General features: G+C 44.7%; 1 protein-coding gene across 1 annotated transcript in view; it reads left to right on the top strand.

The window, feature by feature from the left end:
* The first annotated feature begins 1057 nt into the window (after nucleotides 1-1057).
* LOC143929567 (vomeronasal type-2 receptor 26-like) overlaps nucleotides 1058-15077 on the top strand; it is a 31319-nt gene continuing 17299 nt past the window's right edge. The window contains exon 1 of the mRNA XM_077453445.1: nucleotides 1058-1294. Coding sequence (XP_077309571.1) covers nucleotides 1058-1294 — 237 coding nt within the window. The remainder of the gene's footprint in view (nucleotides 1295-15077) is intronic.

The raw sequence follows: 15077 nt of genomic DNA, 5'->3' as shown, positions 1-15077 counted from the left end.
AAACTGCCCCCCCGCTGAAATGCCTCTTCTGGCACAAATCTTCCCCCAAAAAAACTTTCCTCTCCTAGCACAAGTCCTCTACACCTCAAATCTTCCCTCCAAGCACAAATCCCGACCACCCCCCTCTCCTAGCAAATTTTCCATCCTAGCACAGATACCCCCATTTGTACCTACTAACACAAATTCCCCACCCCCCAAAAAAAATTCCCCTCCTACTACAAATCCCCTCTACCATATTACCTTTTCTAGCACCCCCCCAAATCCCCCCTCCTAGCACAATTTTTCATCCCCCACCCCCCCTTCTCACACAAATCCCCCCAAATCACCACTTCTAGTACACCTCCCAAAATTTGCCCTCCTAGAACAATTTTTATCCAGTACCTCCCCCCCATATTCACCCTGCAAACACAAATTCCCTCCCCCCCAATCTCCTTGTGGTGCTCTACCACCTCAAATGATGCCAGAGTGCCCAGGGCAGCCGCTTCTCCTAACCCCCTCCCCCTTGTCCCAGCCCTGCTTCTGAATGTCAACAAACTGGCTGGGGAAGCTGGCTGAAGTAATTCATCATATATGGCCACATACGGTATGTGGTCAATGATGTTGCCCGAGATGCCTGGCAGCTTGCTGAATATTTCAAAGGTGGCAGGAAACTGTCACCATTTAGTGATGGTGGTGATACCGCCATTGATTGAATGATCCCTGGCTGTGGAAGCCATAGGTTGGGAAAGCTGGGTAAAGTGGCCAAATCTGGCCTTTATTTTGCACATTCGTCAAACTGTGAACAGCTTGGGTTCTGATGGACGAACGTATGCTGGACCCAAAAGATCACTATTGGTAAACCAGTTCAGGAGTTAATGACAAATACAATTTTTTTTTTAATAAAAATTTTCAAAGGTGAAATGTGATTGGTTGTTATAAGATTTTGTTATTTACATTTTGTCACTAAACTGCTAGGTGAACCTGCTGACCACTTGTATTAAACGTATCAACATATATTGACAGACCCCTGCATCATTACTACAAGAATCTTCAAATGTTCCTTTTTGCCATTGACCAAATGAACAAAAACCCAACAATCCTGCCTAATGTGACCCTAGGATATCATCTTTATGACTCGTGTTCTGGCCCAAAAAAAGCAGTTAAAAGTGTTCTACAGATTTTATCCGGACCGGGAGAGACTATCCCAAATTATTCCTGCCGAGACCACCAGAAATTAGCTGGTTTTATTGGAGACCAGAGTTCAACCACATCCCTAACTATAGCCCAACTATTATCTGTATATAAACACGTGCAAGTGAGTATAATAACATGAATGATGTCTCAGGTCTGGTGTGTCATGCCTGTTCTCTCAGTATGTCTTCATCTGAGTCTCACCTGTTCTGTGCCTGTGAATATTGAGGGACACCATTGTCACTGGCCAGTGCTGCATCTGTACTGTATGTCCTAATATGATCTGTATCGCCTTTGCTTGTTTTCTTTTCTTGTATTTGTATTGGTTGCTTCTGATTACCATAATAATGTGTGCATTGCAGCAGGCAGACCAAGTATGGAACATTTTCCATTCCAGGAGATGTTCTCAAGGGGTCAGCCCCTTGAGAACATCTTCTGGGATAAAACGTGTCAGGGCGGAGCCTGTGTTGACACATAATGCTGCAAGACTGAGCAGTGGGTGGGTGGTTTGTTTCATTTGTACGACCGTGGCCAACTACACAAATGTTCGTTTTCACAAAGTCTGCTACTTCAGTGTTTTTGGATCTTTTTGTCAGTGGGAGTGGAGGAACTGGCTGCAGCTGACCAAGTATGGAACATTTTCCATTCCAGGAGATGTTCTCAAGGGGTTATCCCCTTGAGAACATCTTCTGAGACAAAACGTGTCAGGGTGGAGCCTGTGTTGACACATAATGCTGCAAGACTGAGCAGTGGTTGGGTGGTTTGTTTCATTTGTACAACCGTGGCCAACTACACAAATGTTAATTTTCACAAAGTCTGCTGCTTCAGTGTTTTTAGATCTTTTTGTCAGTGGGAGTGGAGGAACTGGCTGCAGCTGACCAAGTATGGAACATTTTCCATTCCAGGAGATGTTCTCAAGGGGTCAGCCCCTTCAGAACATCTTCTGGGACAAAACGTGTCAGGGTGGAGCCTGTGTTGACGCATAATGCTGCAAGACTGAACAGTGGCCAACTACACAAATGTTCATTTTCACAAAGTCTGCTGCTTCAGTGTTTTTAGATCTTTTTGTCAGTGGGAGTGGAGGAACTGGCTGCAGCTGACCAAGTATGGAACATTTTCCATTCCAGGAGATGTTCTCAAGGGGTCAGCCCCTTGAGAACATCTTCTGGGACAAAACGTGTCAGGGTGGAGCCTGTGTTGACACATAATGCTGCAAGGCTGAGCAGTGGGTGGGTGGTTTGTTTCATTTGTACAACCGTGGCCAACTGCACAAATGTTCATTTTCACAAAGTCTGCTGCTTCAGTGTTTTTAGATCTTTTTGTCAGTGGGAGTGGAGGAACTGGCTGCAGCTGACCAAGTATGGAACATTTTCCATTCCAGGAGATGTTCTCAAGGGGTCAGCCCCTTGAGAACATCTTCTGGGACAAAACGTGTCAGGGTGGAGCCTGTGTTGACACATAATGCTGCAAGACTGAACAGTGGGTGGGTGGTTTGTTTCATTTGTACGACCATGGCCAACTACACAAATGTTCGTTTTCACAAAGTCTGCCGCTTCAGGGTTTTTAGATCTTTTTGTCAGTGGGAGTGGAGGAACTGGCTGCGGCTGACCAAGTATGGAACATTTTCCATTCCAGGAGATGTTCTCAAGGGGTCATCCCCTTGAGAACATCTTCTGGGACAAAACATGTCAGGGTGGAGCCTGTGTTGACACATAATGCTGCAAGACTGAGCAGTGGTTGGGTGGTTTGTTTCATTTGTACAACCATGGCCAACTGCACAAATGTTCATTTTCACAAAGTCTGCTGCTTCAGTGTTTTTAGATCTTTTTGTCAGTGGGAGTGGAGGAACTGGCTGCAGCTGACCAAGTATGGAACATTTTCCATTCCAGGAGATGTTCTCAAGGGGTCAGCCCCTTGAGAACATCTTCTGGGACAAAACGTGTCAGGGTGGAGCCTGTGTTGACGCATAATGCTGCAAGACTGAACAGTGGCCAACTACACAAATGTTCATTTTCACAAAGTCTGCTGCTTCAGTGTTTTTAGATCTTTTTGTCAGTGGGAGTGGAGGAACTGGCTGCAGCTGACCAAGTATGGAACATTTTCCATTCCAGGAGATGTTCTCAAGGGGTCATCCCCTTGAGAACATCTTCTGGGACAAAACGTGTCAGGGTGGAGCCTGTGTTGACACATAATGCTGCAAGACTGAGCAGTGGGTGGGTGGTTTGTTTCATTTGTACAACCGTGGTCAACTGCACAAATGTTCATTTTCACAAAGTCTGCTGCTTCAGTGTTTTTAGATCTTTTTGTCAGTGGGAGTGGAGGAACTGGCTGCAGCTGACCAAGTATGGAACATTTTCCATTCCAGGAGATGTTCTCAAGGAGTCAGCCCCTTGAGAACATCTTCTGGGACAAAACGTGTCAGGATGGAGCCTGTGTTGACACATAATGCTGCAAGACTGAGCAGTGGGTGGGTGGTTTGTTTCATTTGTACAACCGTGGCCAACTGCACAAATGTTCATTTTCACAAAGTCTGCTGCTTCAGTGTTTTTAGATCTTTTTGTCAGTGGGAGTGGAGGAACTGGCTGCAGCTGACCAAGTATGGAACATTTTCCATTCCAGGAGATGTTCTCAAGGGGTCAGCCCCTTGAGAACATCTTCTGGGACAAAACGTGTCAGGGTGGAGCCTGTGTTGACACATAATGCTGCAAGACTGAGCAGTGGCCAACTGCACAAATGTTCATTTTCACAAAGTCTGCTGCTTCAGTGTTTTTAGATCTTTTTGTCAGTGGGAGTGGAGGAACTGGCTGCAGCAGACCAAGTATGGAACATTTTCCATTCCAGGAGATGTTCTCAAGGGGTCAGCCCCTTGAGAACATCTTTTGGGACAAAACGTGTCAGGGTGGAGCCAGTGTTGACACATAATGCTGCAAGACTGAGCAGTGGCCAACTACACAAATGTTCATTTTCACAAAGTCTGCTGCTTCAGTGTTTTTAGATCTTTTTGTCAGTGGGAGTGGAGGAACTGGCTGCAGCTGACCAAGTATGGAACATTTTCCATTCCAGGAGATGTTCTCAAGGGGTCAGCCCCTTGAGAACATCTTCTGGGACAAAACGTGTCAGGGTGGAGCCTGTGTTGACACATAATGCTGCAAGACTGAGCAGTGGGTGGGTGGTTTGTTTCGTTTGTATGACCGTGGCCAACTACACAAATGTTCGTTGCTTCAGTGTTTTTAGATCTTTTTGTCAGTGGGAGTGGAGGAACTGGCTGCAGCTGACCAAGTATGGAACATTTTCCATTCCAGGAGATGTTCTCAAGGGGTCAGCCCCTTGAGAACATCTTCTGGGACAAAACGTGTCAGGGTGGAGCCTGTGTTGACACATAATGCTGCAAGACTGAGCAGTGGGTGGGTGGTTTGTTTCGTTTGTATGACCGTGGCCAACTACACAAATGTTCGTTGCTTCAGTGTTTTTAGATCTTTTTGTCAGTGGGAGTGGAGGAACTGGCTGCAGCTGACCAAGTATGGAACATTTTCCATTCCAGGAGATGTTCTCAAGGGGTCAGCCCCTTGAAAACATCTTCTGGGACAAAACGTGTCAGGGTGGAGCCAGTGTTGACACATAGTGCTGCAAGACTGAGCAGTGGCTGGGTGGTTTCTTGTTTCATTTGTACGACAGTGGCCAGCTACACAAATGTTCGTTTTCACAAAGTCTGCTGCTTCAGTGTTTTTAGATCTTTTTGTCAGTGGGAGTGGAGGAACTGGCTGCAGCTGACCAAGTATGGAACATTTTCCATTCCAGGAGATGTTCTCAAGGGGATGACCCCTTGAGAACATCTTCTGGGACAAAACGTGTCAGGGTGGAGCCAGTGTTGACACATAGTGCTGCAAGACTGAGCAGTGGGTGGGTGGTTTCTTGTTTCATTTGTACGACCGTGGCCAGCTACACAAATGTTTGTTTTCACAAAGTCTGCTGCTTCAGTGTTTTTAGATCTTTTTGTCAGAGGGAGTGGAGGAACTGGCTGCAGCTGACCAAGTATTGAACATTTTCCATTCCAGGAGATGTTCTCAAGGGGTCAGCCCCTTGAAAACATCTTCTGGGACAAAACGTGTCAGGGTGGAGCCTGTGTTGACACATAATGCTGCAAGACTGAGCAGTGGGTGGGTGGTTTGTCTCGTTTGTACAACCGTGGCCAACTACACAAATGTTCATTTTCACAAAGTCTGCTGCTTCAGTGTTTTTAGATGTTTTTGTCAGTGGGAGTGGAGGAACTGGCTGCAGCTGACCAAGTATGGAACATTTTCCATGCCAGGAGATGTTCTCAAGGGGTCAGCCCCTTGAGAACATCTTCTGGGACAAAACGTGTCAGGGTGGAGCCTGTGTTGACACATAATGCTGCAAGACTGAGCAGTGGGTGGGTGGTTTGTTTCATTTGTACGACCGTGGCCAGCTACACAAATGTTCGTTTTCACAAAGTCTGCTGCTTCAGTGTTTTTTAGATCTTTTTGTCAGTGGGAGTGGAGGAACTGGCTGCAGCTGACCAAGTATTGAACATTTTCCATTCCAGGAGCTGTTCTCAAGGGGTCAGCCCCTTGAAAACATCTTCTGGGACAAAACGTGTCAGGGTGGAGCCTATGTTGGCACATAATGCTACAAGACGGAGAAGTGGGTGGGTGGGTGGTTTGTTTCGTTTGTACAACCGTGGCCAACTACACAAATGTTTGTTTTCACAAAGTCTGCTGCTTCAGTGTTTTTAAATCTTTTTGTCAGTGGGAGTGGAGGAACTGGCTGCAGCTGACCAAGTATGGAACATTTTCCATTCCAGGAGATGTTCTCAAGGGGTCAGCCCCTTGAGAACATCTTCTGGGACAAAACATGTCAGGGTGGAGCCTGTGTTGACACATAATGCTGCAAGACTGAGCAGTGGGTGGGTGATTTGTTTCGTTTGTATGACTGTGGCCAACTACACAAATGTTCGTTGCTTCAGTGTTTTTAGATCTTTTTGTCAGTGGGAGTGGAGGAACTGGCTGCAGCTGACCAAGTATGGAACATTTTCCATTCCAGGAGATGTTCTCAAGGGGTCAGCCCCTTGAAAACATCTTCTGGGACAAAACGTGTCAGGGTGGAGCCTGTGTTGACACATAATGCTGCAAGACTGAGCAGTGGGTGGGTGGTTTGTCTCGTTTGTACAACCGTGGCCAACTACACAAATGTTCATTTTCACAAAGTCTGCTGCTTCAGTGTTTTTAGATGTTTTTGTCAGTGGGAGTGGAGGAACTGGCTGCAGCTGACCAAGTATGGAACATTTTCCATGCCAGGAGATGTTCTCAAGGGGTCAGCCCCTTGAGAACATTTTCTGAGGCAAAACGTGTCAGGATGGAGCCTGTGTTGACACAAAATGCTGCAAGATTGAGCAGTGGCTGGGTGGTTTGTTTCATTTGTACAACCGTGGCCAACTGCACAAATGTTCATTTTCACAAATTCTGCTGCTTCAGTGTTTTTAGATCTTTTTGTCAGTGGGAGTGGAGGAACTGGCTGCAGCTGACCAAGTATGGAACATTTTCCATTCCAGGAGATGTTCTGAAGGGGTCAGCCCCTTCAGAACATCTTCTGGGACAAAACGTGTCAGGGTGGAGCCTGTGTTGACACATAGTGCTGCAAGACTGAGCAGTGGCCAACTGCACAAATGTTCATTTTCACAAAGTCTGCTGCTTCAGTGTTTTTAGATCTTTTTGTCAGTGGGAGTGGAGGAACTGGCTGCAGCTGACCAAGTATGGAACATTTTCCATTCCAGGAGATGTTCTCAAGGGGTCAGCCCCTTGAGAACATCTTCTGGGACAAAACGTGTCAGGGTGGAGCCTGTGTTGACACATAATGCTGCAAGACTGAGCAGTGGGTGGGTGGTTTGTTTCATTTGTACGACCGTGGCCAGCTACACAAATGTTCGTTTTCACAAAGTCTGCTGCTTCAGTGTTTTTTAGATCTTTTTGTCAGTGGGAGTGGAGGAACTGGCTGCAGCTGACCAAGTATTGAACATTTTCCATTCCAGGAGCTGTTCTCAAGGGGTCAGCCCCTTGAAAACATCTTCTGGGACAAAACGTGTCAGGGTGGAGCCTATGTTGGCACATAATGCTACAAGACGGAGAAGTGGGTGGGTGGTTTGTTTCGTTTGTACAACCGTGGCCAACTACACAAATGTTTGTTTTCACAAAGTCTGCTGCTTCAGTGTTTTTAGATCTTTTTGTCAGTGGGAGTGGAGGAACTGGCTGCAGCTGACCAAGTATGGAACATTTTCCATTCCAGGAGATGTTCTCAAGGGGTCATCCCCTTGAGAACATCTTCTGGGACAAAACGTGTCAGGGTGGAGCCTGTGTTGACACATAATGCTGCAAGACTGAGCAGTGGCCAACTGCACAAATGTTCATTTTCACAAAGTCTGCTGCTTCAGTGTTTTTAGATCTTTTTGTCAGTGGGAGTGGAGGAACTGGCTGCAGCTGACCAAGTATGGAACATTTTCCATTCCAGGAGATGTTCTCAAGGGGTCAGCCCCTTGAGAACATCTTCTGGGACAAAACATGTCAGGGTGGAGCCTGTGTTGACACATAATGCTGCAAGACTGAGCAGTGGGTGGGTGATTTGTTTCGTTTGTATGACTGTGGCCAACTACACAAATGTTCGTTGCTTCAGTGTTTTTAGATCTTTTTGTCAGTGGGAGTGGAGGAACTGGCTGCAGCTGACCAAGTATGGAACATTTTCCATTCCAGGAGATGTTCTCAAGGGGTCAGCCCCTTGAAAACATCTTCTGGGACAAAACGTGTCAGGGTGGAGCCTGTGTTGACACATAATGCTGCAAGACTGAGCAGTGGGTGGGTGGTTTGTTTCATTTGTACGACCGTAGCCAGCTACACAAATGTTCGTTTTCACAAAGTCTGCTGCTTCAGTGTTTTTAGATCTTTTTGTCAGTGGGAGTGGAGGAACTGGCTGCAGCTGACCAAGTATGGAACATTTTCCATTCCAGGAGATGTTCTCAAGGGGATGACCCCTTGAGAACATCTTCTGGGACAAAACGTGTCAGGGTGGAGCCTGTGTTGACACATAGTGCTGCAAGACTGAGCAGTGGCTGGGTGGTTTCTTGTTTCATTTGTACGACCGTGGCCAGCTAACAAATGTTCGTTTTCACAAAGTCTGCTGCTTCAGTGTTTTTAGATCTTTTTGTCAGTGGGAGTGGAGGAACTGGCTGCAGCTGACCAAGTATGGAACATTTTCCATTCCAGGAGATGTTCTCAAGGGGGTGACCCCTTGAGAACATCTTCTGGGACAAAACGTGTCAGGGTGGAGCCAGTGTTGACACATAGTGCTGCAAGACTGAGCAGTGGGTGGGTGGTTTCTTGTTTCATTTGTACGACCGTGGCCAGCTACACAAATGTTTGTTTTCACAAAGTCTGCTGCTTCAGTGTTTTTAGATCTTTTTGTCAGAGGGAGTGGAGGAACTGGCTGCAGCTGACCAAGTATTGAACATTTTCCATTCCAGGAGATGTTCTCAAGGGGTCAGCCCCTTGAAAACATCTTCTGGGACAAAACGTGTCAGGGTGGAGCCAGTGTTGACATATAGTGCTGCAAGACTGAGCAGTGGGTGGGTGGTTTCTTGTTTAATTTGTGCGACCGTGGCCAGCTACACAAATGTTCGTTTTCACAAAGTCTGCTGCTTCAGTGTTTTTAGATCTTTTTGTCAGTGGGAGTGGAGGAACTGGCTGCAGCTGACCAAGTATGGAACATTTTCCATTCCAGGAGATGTTCTCAAGGGGATGACCCCTTGAGAACATCTTCTGGGACAAAACGTGTCAGGGTGGAGCCAGTGTTGACACATAATGCTGCAAGACTGAGCAGTGGCCAACTACACAAATGTTCATTTTCATAAAGTCTGCTGCTTCAGTATTTTTAGATCTTTTTGTCAGTGGGAGTGGAGGAACTGTCTGCAGCTGACCAAGTATGGAACATTTTCCATTCCAGGAGATGTTCTCAAGGGGTCATCCCCTTGAGAACATCTTCTGGGACAAAACGTGTCAGGGTGGAGCCTGTGTTGACACATAATGCTGCAAGACTGAGCAGTGGGTGGGTGGTTTGTTTCGTTTTTACGACCGTGGGCAACTACACAAATGTTCGTTTTCACAAAGTCTGCTGCTTCAGTGTTTTTAGATCTTTTTGTCAGTGGGAGTGGAGGAACTGGCTGCAGCTGACCAAGTATGGAACATTTTCCATTCCAGGAGATGTTCTCAAGGGGTCAGCCCCTTGAGAACATCTTCTGGGACAAAACGTGTCAGGGTGGAGCCTGTGTTGACACATAATGCTGCAAGACTGAGTAGTGTGTGGGTGGTTTGTTTAGTTTGTACGACCGTGGGCAACTACACAAATATTAATTTTCACAAAATCTGCTGCTTCAGTGTTTTTAGATCTTTTTGTCAGTGGGAGTGGAGGAACTGGCTGCAGCTGACCAAGTATTGAACATTTTCCATTCCAGGAGATGTTCTCAAGGGGTCAGCCCCTTGAAAACATCTTCTGGGACAAAACGTGTCAGGGTGGAGCCAGTGTTGACACATAGTGCTGCAAGACTGAGCAGTGGGTGGGTGGTTTCTTGTTTCATTTGTACGACCGTGGCCAGCTACACAAATGTTCGTTTTCACAAAGTCTGCTGCTTCAGTGTTTTTAGATCTTTTTGTCAGTGGGAGTGGAGGAACTGGCTGCAGCTGACCAAGTATGGAACATTTTCCATTCCAGGAGATGTTCTCAAGGGGTCATCCCCTTGAGAACATCTTCTGGGACAAAACGTGTCAGGGTGGAGCCTGTGGCAGTCCACTGTGGGAGTGGAGGAACTGGCTGCAGCTGAATTCCTTTGATCCCTGCTGGTGTGCTGTGTGGTTCCGAAGCATCCCAAGGCATTTGCATTGTGTGTGAACTGACCTCTGAAGATTTGAGGTGTGTTCATCCGGTAAGAGGCTAACATTTTATTTATTGGTCGTGAAGTCTCAAGTAGACATGTGCAGAACTAAACAATTTTTTTTGTTTCGGATCAATTTGTCGAGTTACTAATTTTGTTTTGTTGCTTTCGTAACAAAATTCATTTAGTTTAGTTTAGTTTTGTTTATCTGTTTTCAACCAGATTACATTTTTTCTACTGGATTAGATGTATTTGAAACAAATTTGAATCAAATTCAAATAGAAAATTTTTAATCGATCTAAATTCATTGTGTAGAATCGTTTTTTTTTCTATTCTGTTCGAAATTTGAATTTCGGGAAATGGTTATATTCTTTCTATTTTATTCTGTTGTATTCTATTCTTTTTTTTTTTCTATTCAAGAAATAGCAAGTATCGCCTCAGATAAGAATAATTATAAAAATTGTCCAGTACCATCATCCACAAATTTTAAGATGTAAAGGGGTTTGGTGTGGGGGTATTGGGGCAGCCATCCAACGCTAACCTCCCATAACTCACCCAAACCAATAAATAAAGGTTGGACTATACCGGTACTTTTTGTAACAAAAAAAGGAAAAAAAGGGGTAAAATTTAAAAATGCATCAATGTTTAATGAAATACAAAAAAAGAAAAAAAAAGAAAAGAAAAACAATACAAAAGACATCAATAATAAAATATAATACACCCCAGAATATTTAGCATGTACAAATGCTCAAAAGAGAGGATTTGGTTCTGGTGGCGTACAGGGGTCTCCTCTACTAGTTTCGCGGGCCAACCGCTTCCTCAGGAGGATATCTAAACAGATTGTAACAAATAGCGTACAAATCATTAACAAATAATCAATTGATATATAAAAGGAATGAAAACACCGTTTAAACAAGGACACATAATCACCTAAAGAGAGTATGGAAATCAACTCACCCAATATTCAATGAAAGACAAAATTAAGAAAATAACAGGTTGATGGAAACCCTATATTCCCCCTACGGCGGACGTGGGGGATTGGTGAACCAGGCTCTAGTAAAAAAGGATAAAAAAAAAAATTAGCAAAAGAAAAAAAAAAAGAAAAAACCAAATCCTCCACCACCACTAATTGGCAATAACTTACCAATTTTCATAAATTTATATATATATTTCCAATGATAATCTATATTGCTCGAACGGTTTCCGCAAAGTACAGTTATAAATAAAGTGGTCAGTATTGCAGTAAAGGGCAAAGCATGATTGCATCTAAGGATAAGGAGGAAAAAAAAAAAAAAAAAAATCATAAATAATTTTTCTATTCGATTCTATTCTTTTCTATTCTAGTCATTTATTTTCTATTCTATTCTTTTCTATTCTGTTTTACGCTTTTATTTTATTTTCTATTATATTCTGTTCTGTTTTACTGTATTCTTTTCTTTTCCAAATTCAAATTTAAGAAGACAGCTCTATTCTTTCTATTCGATACAAATCAATTCAATTTTTTCTATTCTATTCCACTTTATTCTATTCATTTTTTTTAGAAACTCAAATTTCAGAAAACAGCTACAATCTTTCTATTCTAAACAAATTGATTACATTTTTTCAGGGACGTGATCTGGACCCAGTCTGAGATGGCTGCTTAGTCTCACAGCTCCGAGACCTTCTAGTCCTGCTGTCAGTTCATCCGAGATGACAACCTATCACAATATGAGGAAAACGTAACCCGAATGCCCCAGCAACCCGCTCACCCTGAGACCAAGGGACACAGCTGAGCGACAACATACCGGAGTTATTCCAGACACAACGGCAACTTCACAGGCCTCTTACAGGAGATCCCGCTCGCTCAGTGGAAGCCCGATCCCTCCACAGGACTGTGTCCCCACCACTTCGGGCACACCAGCGGCACCTACCCAGAGCCTGAATGACATCCAAGAAGTGGGTGCTGACATTAAAAATATCCTGCCAGCAGCTATCTTGGATCTAAGAGCAGACATATGGGCCATATCTAATAGAGTGGTGGAGAAGATGACAGCCCGCCATGATGCCTCACTATGCCATGTGCAGCAGGTCACCGAATCCCACGCAATACATCTAAGCCCTTGTACACACGGTCGGAGATTCCGACAACCAAATCCATCGGATTTTGTCCGACGGATTTTGTCCGAAACTGTGGCATACACACGGTCGGACGAAGTTGTCGGAAAATCCGATCGTTCAGAACGTGATGACGTTATTTCGTTACGACGGGACTACATTCAGGCAAGTAGCCAATAGCTTTGGTGTAGGAATTTGATCTGAGCATGCGTGGCACTTTGTCCGATCGGAATTCTCTACACATGATCGGAGTATGTCCGATCGGAGCATTTTGTCGGAAAATATTTCCGGCAAATTGGAAAATTTGGTCCGACGGATATTCCGACGGAAACAGTCCGATGCAGACCACACACAGTCGGAATATCCGACAAAACGCTCCGATCGGACACATTCCGTCGGAATCTCCGACCATGTGTACAAGGGCTTAGGGAACTCCAGCACCAATTGGAAGACCTCAACAACAGGGGAAGAAGCCATAACCTAAGGGTAAGAGGTCTACCTGAATCCATAGAGCCCAACCACCTATCGCAAACTATGATAACTCTCTTTAATAGCCTTCTAGAGAGACTGCAAGATGCACCCATAGAGATGGAATACATACACAGAGCGTTGAGACCTAGAGGCAGGGACACAGACCCGCCAAGGGAAGTTGTCTGCTGTCTTGTCAAATTTCCCTTGAAGGAAGAAATTCTCTGAAAATCATGTAACCGAAACCAACTCATGTACCAAGGCTCTGAAGTGAAAATCTTCCAGGATCTTTCCACTATCACCCTGCAGTGTAGACGGGAGCTAAGACTCTTTCTGGATCTGCTTCACTTCAGTTCCATCACATATGGATGGAAATTTCCATCGTGCCTGTCTGCCTCTGCCCAAGGCCACACAGCCAATCTAATACCCTGTACACACGGTCAGATTTTCCCGATGGAAAATGTGCGATCGGAGCTTGTTGTCGGAAATTCTGACCGTGAGTAGGCTCCACCAGACTTTTTCCATCGGAATTTCTGACACACAAAATTTGAGATCTGGATCTCAAATTTTCCGACAACAAAACCAGTTTGCCTAAATTCGGATCGGGTGTTCACAATTCCCGAAACACAAAGCGCCACGCATGCTCAGAATCAAGCAGAAGAGCAGCACTGGATATTGAACGTCATTCCTCTCGGCTCATCGTACATATTGTACGTCACCACGTTCTTGACGTTCGGAATTTCCGACCAACTTTGTGTGACCGTGTGTATGCAAGACAAGTCTGAGCCAACATCCATTGGAGAAAAAACATGGATTTTGTTGTCAGAATGTCCGAACGTGTGTACTGGGCATAAGGGTTACGGAAGAATTGGAGCACTCTTTCAACTTCTTGGATATCCCCCTTGATTCAATTGTTTTCTATTCTATGCTATTCCTTTATTTTCTATTCTATTCATTTATTTTGTATTCTATTATGTTTTTTTTTCTATTCCATTCTTTTCAAAATTAGAATTTTAGAAGAAAGCTATATTCTAACACTAAGCCCTTGTACACACGGTCGGAGATTCCGTCGGAATGTGTCCGATCGGAGCGGTTTGTCGGATATTCCGACTGTGTGTGGTATGCATCGGACTGTTTCCGTCGGAATATCGGTGGGACCAAATTTTCCAACTTGCTGGAAATATTTTCCGCCAAACTGCTCCGATTGGACATACTCCGATCATGTGTAGAGAATTCCGATCGGACAAAGTGCCACGCATGCTCAGATCAAATTCCCACATCAAAGCTATTGGCTACTAGCCTGAACGTAGTCCCGTCATCACGTTCTGAACGATCGGATTTTCCGACAACTTTGTCTGACCGTGTGTATGCAACAGTTTCGGACAAGATCCGTCGGACAAAATCCGACGGATTTGGTTGTCGGAATCTCCGACCGTGTGTACAAGGGCTAATACACAATGGGTTTGATTTACTAAAACTGGAAAATGAAAAATCTGGTGCAGCTCTGCATAGAAACCAATCAGCTTAAATGTTTTTTGTTAAAGCTAAATCGAACAAGGTGAAGTTAGAAGCTGATTGGCTGCCATACACATCTGCACCAGATTTTGCACTCTCCATAGTCTTTAAAGCTTTCATATGGCTGGATCATAATTATATTTGATAGAAATTATTGCTTTTGGATGTATTACACGGTTGTTTCTATGTGTTTTTGGGTGTGGCTGAGCATTTATTTTCTCCCCCCAGTTAATATTATTTCATATTTTTTTGCACCAAACACAGTTTTTTCTTTTAGACCCATTTCACACTGGGGCGTTTTTCAGGCGCTTTAACGTTAAAAAAAAAAGCGCATGTGAAGCGCTTGAAAGAAGCCTCATCTGCAGTCCCAATGTGAAAGCCCGAGTGCTTTAAGAGCCCTTTCACAATTTCAGTGCCCCAAAAGCTCTCGTAAAGCGCCACTTAAACTAGCAGCGCTTTACCAGCGTTTTTCAAGCACTATTGGGGTGCTTTTAACCCCTGCTAGTGGCCAAATAAAGGTTTAAAAGTGCCCACAAACCTCTGCTGCCAAAAGCATTTTTCGGGCGCTTTTAGACCGCTTTCACACTGGGGCGTTTTTCAGGCGTTTTTCAGGTTCTTTAGCGTTAAAAAAAGCACCTGTAAAGCGCTTGAAAGAAGCCTCATCTGCAGTCCCAATGTGAAAGCCTGAGTGCTTTAAGAGCCCTTTCACAATGTCAGCGCCCGAAAAACACTTGTAAAGCGCCGCTTAAACTAGCAGCGCTTTACCAGCGTTTTTCGAGCATTATTGGGGCGCTTTTAACCCCTGCTAGTGGCCAAATAAAGGGTTAAAAGCGCCCACAAAACGCTGCTGCCAATAAAGTTTTTCAGGCGTTTTTCAGGCGTTTTACAGGTGCTTCCC

The sequence above is a fragment of the Lithobates pipiens genome, unplaced genomic scaffold (assembly GCF_037356315.1).
Source record: "Lithobates pipiens isolate NorthernLeopardFrog02 unplaced genomic scaffold, aLitPip1_a1.2 Scaffold_24, whole genome shotgun sequence".
Classification (NCBI taxonomy): domain Eukaryota; kingdom Metazoa; phylum Chordata; class Amphibia; order Anura; family Ranidae; genus Lithobates; species Lithobates pipiens.
The sequence above is the reverse complement of the archived record's forward strand: the minus strand, read 5'-3'. Positions and strand labels throughout refer to the sequence as shown.